This window comes from Rhipicephalus sanguineus, chromosome 1 (genome assembly GCF_013339695.2).
Source record: "Rhipicephalus sanguineus isolate Rsan-2018 chromosome 1, BIME_Rsan_1.4, whole genome shotgun sequence".
In the NCBI taxonomy this organism is placed as follows: domain Eukaryota; kingdom Metazoa; phylum Arthropoda; class Arachnida; order Ixodida; family Ixodidae; genus Rhipicephalus; species Rhipicephalus sanguineus.
This window is the reverse complement of record NC_051176.1, coordinates 162,818,886-162,831,195: the sequence shown is the minus strand read 5'-3', so window position 1 is coordinate 162,831,195 and position 12,310 is coordinate 162,818,886. Positions and strand designations below refer to the sequence as shown.

The 12,310-nt window shown below is 45.7% G+C and overlaps 1 protein-coding gene across 1 annotated transcript in view; it reads left to right on the top strand.

The window, feature by feature from the left end:
- Nucleotides 1-12,310, top strand: part of LOC119401445 (breast cancer anti-estrogen resistance protein 3 homolog) — a 145,902-nt gene that overhangs the window by 88,332 nt on the left and 45,260 nt on the right. The window contains exon 2 of the mRNA XM_037668267.2: nucleotides 8,321-8,442. Within this exon, the coding sequence (XP_037524195.1) occupies nucleotides 8,335-8,442 (108 nt within the window). The 5' untranslated portion in view covers nucleotides 8,321-8,334. The remainder of the gene's footprint in view (nucleotides 1-8,320; nucleotides 8,443-12,310) is intronic.

Genomic DNA, 12,310 nt, shown 5'->3' with positions numbered 1-12,310 from the left:
AGCAAAACATGAAATATTGAATCGATCGCGGTAATAAGAGAGGGGCACAATCAGCGGAGGAAAAGACGCGTGAGTATTCGAGTCGCGGGTAGTGAATATACTGTCCTGAAACCGTGCTTCACGGTGTCATGGTGTTGTTCGGAAGGAAAGCGTATATATGTCTCGTACATATAGCTATCAGCTTTCCAGGCGCAGCGACCGACAGTGTCAATATATATATATATAGTGGTTTTGTGGTCTTACGCGCCGAACTATGATTATGAGGCACGCGATATAGTGGGGGAGTTCGGATTAATTCTGTACACTTGCGATTCTTGAACGTGCACCTAAAACAAGTACGTACGAGGGTGTTTTCACATTTCACCCCCATCGAAACGCAGCCGCCGTGGCCGGAAATCGAGTCCGCGTCCTTGAGCTCAGCACCGCGAGGCCGTTATTCCGACAAAACCCTCTCTGCAGCAGCTACGTGCGAGTGCAATGGACTTCGTGCGCGCTTATGTGTGTATACCTGCGGCGAAAAGACGTAAGAAGGGGCCCGCAGTGCGCGTATACATGTCCGTCGTGTACGCGAACGTAATTGCACAGACGGTGCCGAGCACGCGCGCCCGCTGCCGTAGCCCAGATGGTCGCGTTAGCGGTGCGTCAAGTAACGGCGGCGCACCTGCCGCTGTTGGGCATGCATTGCGACGGCGCCCAGTAACCTTGTTGTCGAGCGCGTGGTGATAACCGCTGCGTCCCTTCGTTTCATCACGGCACCCCCACCTCCCTCTCTCATCGTCTCATTCACACCGCTACCACACGGGCTCTCAAAGCTGAGGTAAATTCGCTAGAATTAATCTTTATAGATGCGCTGTGACGTTATAATGCATTCCTTCACAGAATAAGAGAGAGAGAGAGGGAGACTTAAAAACTATTTTGAAAATTTTGTTGGAAGCTTCGTGAATTGTTGGGTAAATATTTGTTTTTCGATTTTCCTCGTACAGGGACCGCATTAGTGCCTGTCATGTTGAAAAATGCTGGGCTGTAGGCGGAAACGTCTTCGGTCGTACCTACTTAAACTTTTTTCAAGCTTGCCGTTGGCATTGATTGTGGGGAGTACGGCTACACGTTGTGATCTTGGCACTTCGTTCACAGTTTAACGGGTTGGCACTTTTTTTCCCTATGTGTATGTACGTTCTATGTGCACAGTGCGTGTGATTGTAAAATGTTAATGTCTTTTTTTGTTCTTTTTTCTTAATGACGGATGTTACCCGTTTGGGAAGCTGTTTCAAAACACGTTATTACTTTGTAGTTGGTTACAATTCTGTGCTGGCGGCAGCCCCTCGTTTTTTTTTTTTTTTTTTGTCTGTGAACACTGTGCATATATCTGTAAATTCATGAACTCTTTAGGTTTACCTTGGCCTTAGCATGGAAAACTCTGTTCAGGAGTAACTTCGTAGATTTCTAACACTTCGTAACACCTTTACCATGCGTACATGTTATGCCCTCCAATGAGTGCGGGATTCTATCGAGCGCAAGTAGTTCCTAAGTGTTTCACCGCTTTTTCTTTTTCCCCCACAAATTCCACCGTTTCCTTTTAGTTGCGCACGAACCTTGCAGATGCTGCAAATATTTGACCTGTTTTCGAGAGACCACACTCTTCCACTGGATAACATTTATTATCGCGTGGTCCCATTTATTTATTGGCAGTAGCATCCCTTTTATTCAGTACGCGCCAGTGCACAGCGATTGCAGTGGTTTTCAAAAGGGTGTTGCAGTAGTGGCAGTAGCTTGTCCGCCCGTTGCCCCTGTCGACTGTTGCGCCGGCCGTGCTCCGTGGCGCCATCTGTCCGCCGATGTCGAAACTCGCGTTGCGCTCGCCGGCGCGGCGGTGCCGGCGTTTTTCTTGTTTTTATTCAGTGGTGTTTTCTCGTCCCCGCAGTGTAGTCTCACAGTTTTGAAATGAACTATGCGAGTAAAGCGTAGACCTTAATGCCAGCAAACGAGCAAACTTGTCGTAAGAACGCTTTCATGCAGCCTTATTGCCATAGCGTTCGGCATAACTCCATTCTTGCAGCGCGCTTTTTTGGCACATCCCTTGAGGGTCTCACTCTCGATAGCATTACCCCTGAAGATTATTTGCATACGCAGGGTTCACGTATAGATGCATTGCAGGCACTGTCCTATTTATATGTTTGTATATTTTCCACAAGCACCACGTTGCCTTTCTCCATACTGGGGCCGTTTGTTGTAATAATAACTGGTGGAGTTTAACGTCCCAAAACGACGATTTGATTATGAGTGACGGAAATTTTCACCATATGGTGTTCTTTAACGTGCACCGAAATCTAAGTACACGGGCCTCAAGCATTTTCGCCTCCATCGAAAATGCGGCCGCCGCGGCCGGGATTCGATCCCGCGACCTTCTGGTCAGCAGTCGAGCACCTTAAAGACCACCGTGACGGGTGGGCCGTTTGTTTCATTCATCCGTTTCATTTTTTTATAGAATACATGACACTGAGAAACCGCCTGTGCGGTAATTAGCAGAATTCTAACCTTTGAACTGTATCACTTCAGGAGCCTCTCATTGCTTCGAAGAGAAATTAAAATGCGTAATCGACCAGTTAATAAAATTGCACCAATTAAGTCTTCACGAATTAAGTCACATAGTCAAGAAACGATAAGCCTATGAGTGAGCAGGACATACCCACTTGGAGCGATATCTCAGGATGATGCAAGCTTCAAGAGATTAATTTTCAAAGCGTGTGCCTAAATGCGTTGTCCTTCTAGTGTTTTTTTGCAGTGTACAAAACAACGCTTTGTTCGAACACTAAGTGGAACAATCGCGCATGTTAACTGAAACTTCGAAAGCGCATTTCTCGAAGCGGGTGCCCTCTTCAGAGGCTCATTTAAGCCGATATGCCCTGCGAGCTCGCCGGTTACAATAAACTGTAAATGTGTGCCATAAAATAATTTGTAAACATCTCATTAGCGAAACTTTGTTAATTAGACGATTGCGCATATTGATTTTTGCGCATGTAATCTCCGCCTCCTCGAGTAATTCACTTGAAGGATTTTGATCGTGTTAATGCCACAATAATCGAAAAAAATATATATAGTTTAAAAAGAAATATTCCGCATATTTACAACATTTAGTGCAACCATCGAAGTACGTATAATAAATATTTAATTTGAAGACGGAAGTCGGATTTGACTGCTTTGCGATTCCAGTATATCTCGTTGGTATGGTTTCTGGTTCCCTTGATTCGCACATTACCCGCCGACATTTTTATGTCATCTTTATTAGTCTTAATATAGAGCGACAACCAAGTTAACGTTTTGCACATATCAGACTGCATTGGTGTTCATGTCAAGGCACTCCCTATATGTAACGGCGCTAGTTGTCGATGTGAATTACAAACAACATGACCCTTATTTTTGAAAGTCTCTGCAAAAGATAATCTCTGACTGACGTGTGGTCACTATGAAATCAAAGTTCCAACAAGCCCACTTCTGCATTTTCTTCGTTTAACTGCATTATCTTATTATTATATACCGGAAAAATAGTTTTTAGGGACGCTTGGAAGCCCCATAAGTGGTGTAAACAGGCGCAAGTGCATGCGTACTGCATGAAATTCCTTCATCTACATGTAAGCTCGTGAGACGGCAATTCCGCTATGCATTCCTCTGTGGTGATGCCATCCTATCCACGAACTGCTGCGATGATATAGTGGCTACAAAGATGTACTTTATCTTAAATGACGTTATGGGCTTCCGATTAGAACGTCCGTATATGCACGTGTTCGTATATGCGTTGCATGTGAGAGTGCGACGCGCTTTATTATTTTTCTTGGGGGATTGGGGGCTATCGGCTGTGGCGGATGGAGCGTGCCCTTTATGCTTGCCATTTGCCGACGTGGTGGTGTCTTGCCGTTCTTATCTACTGTACGGTGACGCCCAAACCCAGCCGGTTTAACGCACAGAACTAAAACCGCAGCTAACGGAGCTCTCTTTTCGAACATCCCCCTTGAACGACAGGAAGTACATCAGAACGCGCTAACTTGCTTGCGTGGATTCCTTTTTTACTTTATTTCTCTTTACTCTGTAACAAATGAGCCGTTTCCGGAAACTCGGACATGCCAAAGCGCTGCACAGTCCCCTACCCGGCTGTTTTATTACCCGAACGCCGCGGCGGTGTCGCCTTTCGACGTGCCGTATGGCTTTGCCTCTGGCTCCTGAGACGCCATCTGCCGCCAGTATTTCATGCAAGTGTTTCTATAAAGGCGTCACTTTACTCGACACGTGCAAAGAACCCAACAGCTGGAAATCGATTCTGGTTCTCCGTTTTGTTGTTTCGGGGCTTCAGCTATAGCTTCCAAAAAGATGCCTTTCGGCCTTTCTTAACATTGATGATCGTGTCAGGGAAAGAGAGATTTAACAAATAATGCAGAGAGGTTAACAAGGTAAGAAGTAGATTGGTTTACTACCAAGGGGAAGACGAAAGGAGGAAAATTCAATGTAAAGAACAAGATAAAGTAACTTACATCATTGTGGCTAGCACAACGAAGGCGTGGAAAAAACACAGGCATGAAAATACGAATGCCCCTGATGTGTGGTTACTCGCGCAGGCGAGCTGTCGAATGAAGTGCACCGCGCCTTCTTTATTCGGTCGCTTTCGTGGTGAGTATCTTCTGTGAAAGAAAAAAATATAAACTTCTGAATTGCTCGATAATCTAATCTATAGAGATGATAGCACTGTACTCAATGTATCGAGCGCATTGAAAATAGCACTTTGAGCCAACGTAGAGTGCTAATAACGAATTGTTGGGGTTTAACGTCCCAAAACTTCTATATGCTTATGAGGGACGCCGTAGTGGAGGGTTCCGGAAATTTCGAGAACTTGGAGTTCTTTAACGTGCACCTAAATATAAGTACACAACGTAGAGTGCTGGTTGTTTAAGAGCACACAAATGGTGTCCATTAATGAGCGCAGTAGCGAGATAACTTGAGGAACTGAAGCTCTTGTGTGACACATTTTACTTTCATGTCGCCCAGCTGCGTTATTCTGCGCAGAGCGTCCGGGCGCTTCTGCCGACAACGTCGATGACCGGGATGTCCTTTCTGGTGCTAATTCGTAAATCCGTAATTTATTTCGTCACGATGCCTCCTAAAACCGAGAAAGTAGCTTGTCTGTTCAGGATGCGCAGATTATTTGCGGAATATTGAGGCGCCAGCAAAATTGTGTGTGGCTTGAACAGATGCTATGACTTCAGCATTGATACACTCAAAATGTAGAATGTCCTGATCATTCCTTTTTTTTTTTTTGCCTTTCGATGCAAGATGCTTTCGAATTCATCGTGACAGGAGTCGTCAACCAGGGCTGGTGTAAAACTCGTGCGTCTTCGCTGTCGCTGAAAACGTTTCCTCGTTTCGCTGGTGCTGTTCTGAGCGCATATACCGAGCCGGGCGGAGTCTTGGAGGACTGCAAATTCATCACTTCAAGACGACGAGCACTGCTCCTCGGGTGCTGCAATAAATAAATAAATAAATAAATAAATAAATAAATAAATAAATAAATAAATAAATAAATAAATAAATAAAAGGAGTAACGAGAGAAAAATTGCATCAAATTAGTTCGAAATGGGTGCTCGAAAGTTAAATGTAAAACTGGCGGCGAATAACCTTAGAGCGAGCGGTCATAGTGTGCGAATCATTTTATGGAGTGAGGCAGTGTCTATAGTAGCGCATATAATTATTACGTATTTTTTACGACATTGTCATCACTGCGGATATGACATTCTTTAGAAAGTTTTAACGAAGATTGCTGGTATAAACTGTGTTTTGTCCATTCGTAAGCGTGTTTGTGGTTACGTTTGTGCTTACGAATGGAATTAAATTAGTTTACTGTGTCGGCTTCGAGCAAAAGTGTTAAAAGTATTTTCGGCTTCAGCAACTGTGTGCAGGCTGCTTCTTTTTGTCTTTTTTAAGACAGTACAGATATTTTTATTAAAATGCTATCGCAGTCATGCGCCTGTCGTCTTCGCACACTTAACTCTGTGTCGAGGCGGGAATACTCTGCCGCACCTAAAATGAAATTAGTTGAAATGAGTAATTAACAATAATTATTTAATTAGCTTTTTAATTATTCGCTTGAGAGCAGTTGTTTAAATGGAAAAGTTGTAAGACGTGACTGTTTATGGCACACCAACTTTATAGAAATGCCCCCAAAACACACGTAATTTGAGATAGTAATAATCGAAATTGAAGGCCCCGATCGCGGCGATACCGAAACTGAGCGCGCCGCGCGCACTTGAAATGCTGCCGCTGTGTTACGTCAGACCGGAACTTCATGTGACAAACTTTGGAAAAAGTTTGTCACGTGAAGTTCCGGAACGACTGCAGTTTTTCCTGCATTTCAGACGACTGCAGTTTTTCCTGACCAGAATCTGGTCAGGAAAAACTGCAAGTCGTCTGAAATACGCAAGTGGACAGCTATTCACTGCGTGTGATGTTTCGTGCTTATCCGATGCTTTCGCGCTGTAGCGAAGAAAACTGCAGCTTCCTCAGGTTCTTTTTTTTTTTTTTTGTCCACTGTACATAGTAAAACTAGGGGCCAGTAACTGTGGGCCTCCTTGTCGCAGACAAGCGGTAGAGCTGTTTGCGCTTATTTACGGTTTAAACAGTGGTGGTCCAACTTCGCCATTTGCGCCATTTTGCCACAATTCTACCTCTCAGCGTCTTACCGCGCCCAAATTAAGTGCATCTTGGGCCAACTGCGCCAAAGTTCACATTTCACCTTCTTAAACGGCAGTTGAGCGTTTCTGGCCTAAAATATTCTTGTTTCGGCACCCAATACACACAGCTTTTCCATATTGCCACAGAATCCATTCCCCCTCGTTCCACCGATGCGCTTTTCCTCGTTATAGTCGGTCTAACCAAGATATATGCGCTTTATCTCCGTTATTGACGGTTCGGCAGTTTGTCATGACTGGCAGCTTACGTCGGGCAGTAAGTATTGCCGCTGCCGCTCGCGCGCATCAAAGCGTTCGTCGCGCGCCTGATAGCGAAACGGACAGAATGCGGTTGCAAAACAGCGCGCATAGAAATCGAGCCATGCGGACACCGACGCACCGTGACTCAAAAATAACGCGTGACTGCGCTCACATGTCCGTTATAAAACATCGTTTTAACAGCCAACATCGCCGTAAGTCCCAAGAAAGGCCAGACAAGTCGCTCTCAGCCTGCAAAACTTCCCAACTGATTCCCACCCATGCACTTGTTACGAACTACGCTTGCCAGCGTACTCAGTGCGGTCACCGCGTGTCCGCTAATAGCGCAATGGCGATTCTGGAGCGCCGCTGCCTCGTGAGTTGCTCGCTGCTCATAAAATATGTTTACGAAGCCACCGCTGGCGGTGGCATCTTGAAATCCAAAGTGCAATGCAAAATTATTTATTCAGAATAATAAACTGTGTAATTTAATTGGAAATTAACGGCATGTAGTTGAATTAGTTCTCAGCGCTCAATGAATCGTAATACTCCCTTCGCGGAACCCAGTCTGCAAACCCACGCCAGCGTCGGATCCTATGGGTCATAATCTGGAGGAAGGGGGGAGAGGGGTTAGGGGTTGGGATGAAAAGTCTATAGGGGCTGTAAACCCCTTCCCCTCTCGAAAACTAGGAAGTAATGACGTTCTGATACCTGTCACTTGCAGGAACCATATGCAGCATGCGCTTCTTGTCACTATTGCTTCACCACAATGCATGTAACAGTAGGTATCCACGACAGGTGGGTTCCTTAGTGGTCGTGGTGTGTGTGTGTGTGGGGGGGGGGGGGGGGGGTAGCGAAAGGGGGCATGTCAAAATTTTGGAGGGGGTTGATGGCTGCTCTCTGACTATCTGTTTTATGTTTTTGTTTACATATGAGCAGCGTTTCCTGGTTGCACATTATAAGAATGCGCACTAAAAAGTTGCAGACTGACTGTTTACTACTCCAAGTGATCCCAATCACCTTTTTTTTTTTTTTCTGCTCCAAACCTTCTCCAAAACGCAAGATTTCGAGCTCCAAACCTGTTCGTAAACACATTTCCTTCTGCTCCAAATCTGCTCCAAAACAGTTTTTTTGCTGCTCCTACAATTGCTCCAAATCCCGAACTGGCTGGGCCACCATTGAGTTTAAGAAACGACCCGCAACGGTTAACCCGATACACATCAGGCGCTCGAAATATAGCGCTTTTGGTCGCACACTTTGCCTACATTTTATTCTTTAGTGCATATCTTGTTACTGGTCGGGTTGTTTGTGTTTTCTTCTTCTGAGCGGGCTTCCTGTTTCTGTATCTGCAGGTTTCGATCCCGTTATGTCTGTGGATCCCGGTGGCAAGCCGCACCTTGACATTGATGTGTGGCTTCAAAACTTGGACTTGCCGCAATACTCGCTACTGTTCTGCAAGTACACTGGCGTTGAGGCAAGTGTGATCATTTTTTTTTTTCGTGTGACTTTTTGAAAACATTATTTTATCTTCAAACGATCTTTGTGAGCAGACGAAAGAAAGAAAGGGGACCGCGGACAGTGGGATTTAACATAAATTTCTTGTAGGGCTGACTTACGCTCATTTGAAGAACGCATATTACACGACTCGTGTCAAAAAAAAACCTGTGACAGGAATGTCAGAATGTCTATTGGAAGTGGACGCATGGTGGGATGCGTCGTAAAGAATTACCGGATTTTGAGTCGCATATTTTTTCTCCCATTTTTTCTGTCGTGAATTTGCCGTGCTGTATGGACAACTTGTCTCGAGAGTACATAAAACGGGAAATTGTTGTTAAATGATATCGTGCTGTTGCTCGAATATTGTAGACGGATGCCACCGAGGTTTACAGGATAAACGAAGTCTCTACATGTAGCCCAGATCTTTACGCAACGTTTTACATATTTTCTCTAATGTGGGCGAGTCGCTGGCGGAAATAATATTCAGTTGGCTCGATGAAAACCCTGTAGCCCGTAATAAGTAAGCCGCGTCCTTTGTGGTACAATGATAGCCGTGCAACTGTCGTGTCAAAACGCCGTTTAGCACAGAGAAGTGGGGAGAGAGTGTTGGATGGACGAAAGGAGTGCGTTTCCCACATTTACCTAGTAATCATGACTGGTCGCTCATCCGTCGTAAATAAACAGTGCCAGTTTTTTTTTTTCTATAAGAATATTGCTCTCATAAAGTAACACATAGAATCGTTCGCTTCATAAGCCTACCTCAACACAAACGTGTTGTGACAGGGCTTGGAAGCAAATGCTTTTGTGTGTGTGTGTGTGTTTTTTTTTTCACTCGAACGCTGCTTTACAGCGAATCTGTATATGGCTTCAGTTTCGTCAATTTTTCCTGCGCGTCAATAAAAACTCCCAGAAAATAAACTTCCTTAGCGGGGCTGAATTTGAACCCGGACCCCCATGCTACGAAATCGAGTGTCTTAACCAGTGGGCTACACATCCATGCTTGCAGAAAGTGAACATATCTGAACCATATGAATGTGTTGTACCCGCGGAGAAAAATAATTGCATAGGAGGAACACTTTCTAGAAGGATTCGTCGACTTTCGTGGTGCGGGAATAAAAGCCCTCTGAAGGACAAGATGTAAAGCCGACGTGGAGAATTGTACGCGTCAGGAAAATTCCATCGTTGTGAAAGTGTGATGCCAAATGAGCGTTTCGGTGGTCGCGCAGTCCGCGTTTTAAGGGTCCCCTAAAGAAGCTTACGAAGGCTAGAAAGAAGAACACGCCATGGCGATGCCGCTCGGCATGGCGTGTTCTGTTGAAACTTCTGTGTCACCTCTGTGCCTTGTGCTAAGCAGCTTAGCCTGTCATCCACCGTCACAGAGTGGAATGGCTCCTAAATTTTTATCAACCTAGCTGGTGTGCCTATTCGTGGTGTTGTTTTTCTTTTCATGGAATTAATTGGATTATTGCTTGCAAATGCAGAGTGCAGTGACTGAATGAAGCACGTTTGTCAGTACTGAACAAGATAGCGGCTTCGCCGCATCGAGATGCTTCATGCGGCAAAGCCACCTTTCGGTAACTGCTTGGGCAGCGTCATCTAACAGAATCGTCGTGAGCTAATCCGTGCGTGTGAGTGCGTGCCCGTGTGTGTGGCCCACCACTGCGAAATGTTAAAAACACCTCAATTTAATTTTCCAACTTGCGAAAGCACTCTCAGGACACAGGACAGAAGCAAAAGGAATGCGTTTCCGCGTTGTCAGAGCGCAAGAGTGCTGCAATTATTAAGCGAAGCGTCTATACGTTATCAGATTTCGGTGGCGGCGTCGGCATAATTCGCGAAGAATCCGGCGCCGGCGAGTGTACAAAAGTGCGGGTGCACACAAATAGGCCCTCGAAGGGGTGCGCCGGTCACATTCGTACTTGCGTGCGCTGTTTTCCAAAAACTGGTGCTCTCTCGATCGTGGGCTCGTCAGCGATCGGCCGTTTCTGACGTGGAAATCTGATCTTTTATGGAGGTCACTTGTCATTTCACGTTGCCACTTTTCATTGTTTCATTTCACTATTGCATTTCATTGTTTCACGCACGACTGTCGTTGTTGCCTGTAGCAACAGAAGTGTTGCGCTGCAAAGCACGTGGGTGAAGATCCAATTCCTGGCATGGGGGAAGGAAAATGTTAGGAAGGAGCATTGCTCAATGAAATAGAAAGAAAGAAAGAAATAAAAACAGTGGGTCAGGCACGCACATGCCAAGCTTCGCTTGCCCCCATTTTCCTTATGGGGGTAGGGCTCCTCATTATTTTAACAGCGAAGCTGCTCTTAGTCGGGTTTTCCCCGTTCGTTGATGACGTAGCGCTGGTCACGTGGCCTTGCTGTGCGGCGAGAGTAGGACGCGGTAGGAAGGGGAAGGGCTGCGCCGCACCAAAATGGCGCGGCGTAGCCCTTTCTCTTTCTCTTCCTTTCTACTACACTGTATTTCTACCGAGGCTCGGCGGAAAGGCGAATCAGTGAGAGGCGCGCAAAGATGGGCGAGGGTGAGGCTCGGTGGAAAGAGTGAACCAGTGAGAGGCGAGCCTAGAGGGGTAATGTCGAGGATCGGCGGAAAGGCTGAACCTATGAGATGCGCGCAAAGATGGGTGAGGGTGAGTCTGACGAAAGGGGGCATCAGCTTCGCTGTTTCGACAGAGTTCGCGTAGTGGAGCTGGCCGCATTATTATTATTATTATTATTATTATTATTATTATTATTATTATTATTATTATTATTATTATTATTAATATTAGTAGTAGTAGTAGTAGTAGTAGTAGTAGTAGTAGTAGTAGTAGTAGTAGTAGTAGTAGTAGTTGGGTGCCGCGAGGTGGACATGACGTCGTCGACTGTGGTCATCACATTACCACGCCATGTGTTTCGTGCAGCTGCAGCTTCCCCTTACTGATGATTGTACCAGATGGCTGATGAACAAGTGTGCGGTATTTCGCTGTGCGATGAGCGACTGCATTGTGCGAGTACGGTTGCATAGCTAATTAACCGTTGCTGCGTTCCTTGGCCTTGCAGCACAGCGGTGAAGCCCCTTCTCAGGGAGCTTTACCTTGCGGTTTATCGCGGCTCTTTCTTCCATCAGGCAGAATTATTAGCGAGTGAGATCAGCGCAGGGGCACATAACTTTGACCCCGAGTGTCGACGCCGTGTCCACAAAACAGCGTACACTCACAAGCAATCATGTCATTCCTGTACGCGAAGAGCTGGGATAACACGAAGAGCAGCAACACACCGTCTGAATCGCATTAGCGCAACCTGTATACTAGCGCTGGTTCCAACTCGCCTGCGCCTTGTACGTACAATCGTGAACAGCAGCGTGCTGTTCAGGACTTTCATTATCAGTAGTATTAGTATCATTTCATTTTCAGGACTTTCGTTATCAGTAGCTAGAGTGATAATGCGACGCTGTCCTTCCTGAAACACCGGCTGTTGAGTTTTGAACTACTGAGATTCGAAGCCTTATCACGAGGATGTATCAGCCGGTCATATTTCAAACAACGCGGTATCTGCTGCTCGGCCGATAGCACAGCAAACAAGGAAACCGATAAGCATAATCCGCGTTTCTAGACAGTGCATGGCGTTCCGGCTCTCCCTCCATATTTTGGTCGCATACAATTTCTAGAAAATTTTTCATTCGTTTTGGTCTCCCAGCTTCGTATATAGTATAGCGGCGTCACACACTATACTTGAGTCAAATGATCAAGACCAAATATTTCTAATGAGTTTACCAATCTTTGTGAACAAACGCCGGTTTCGCTTCCGTGTCTAACCATATGCGTGGGCCGATCCCGGTGCAGCCTAGCAGCCTAG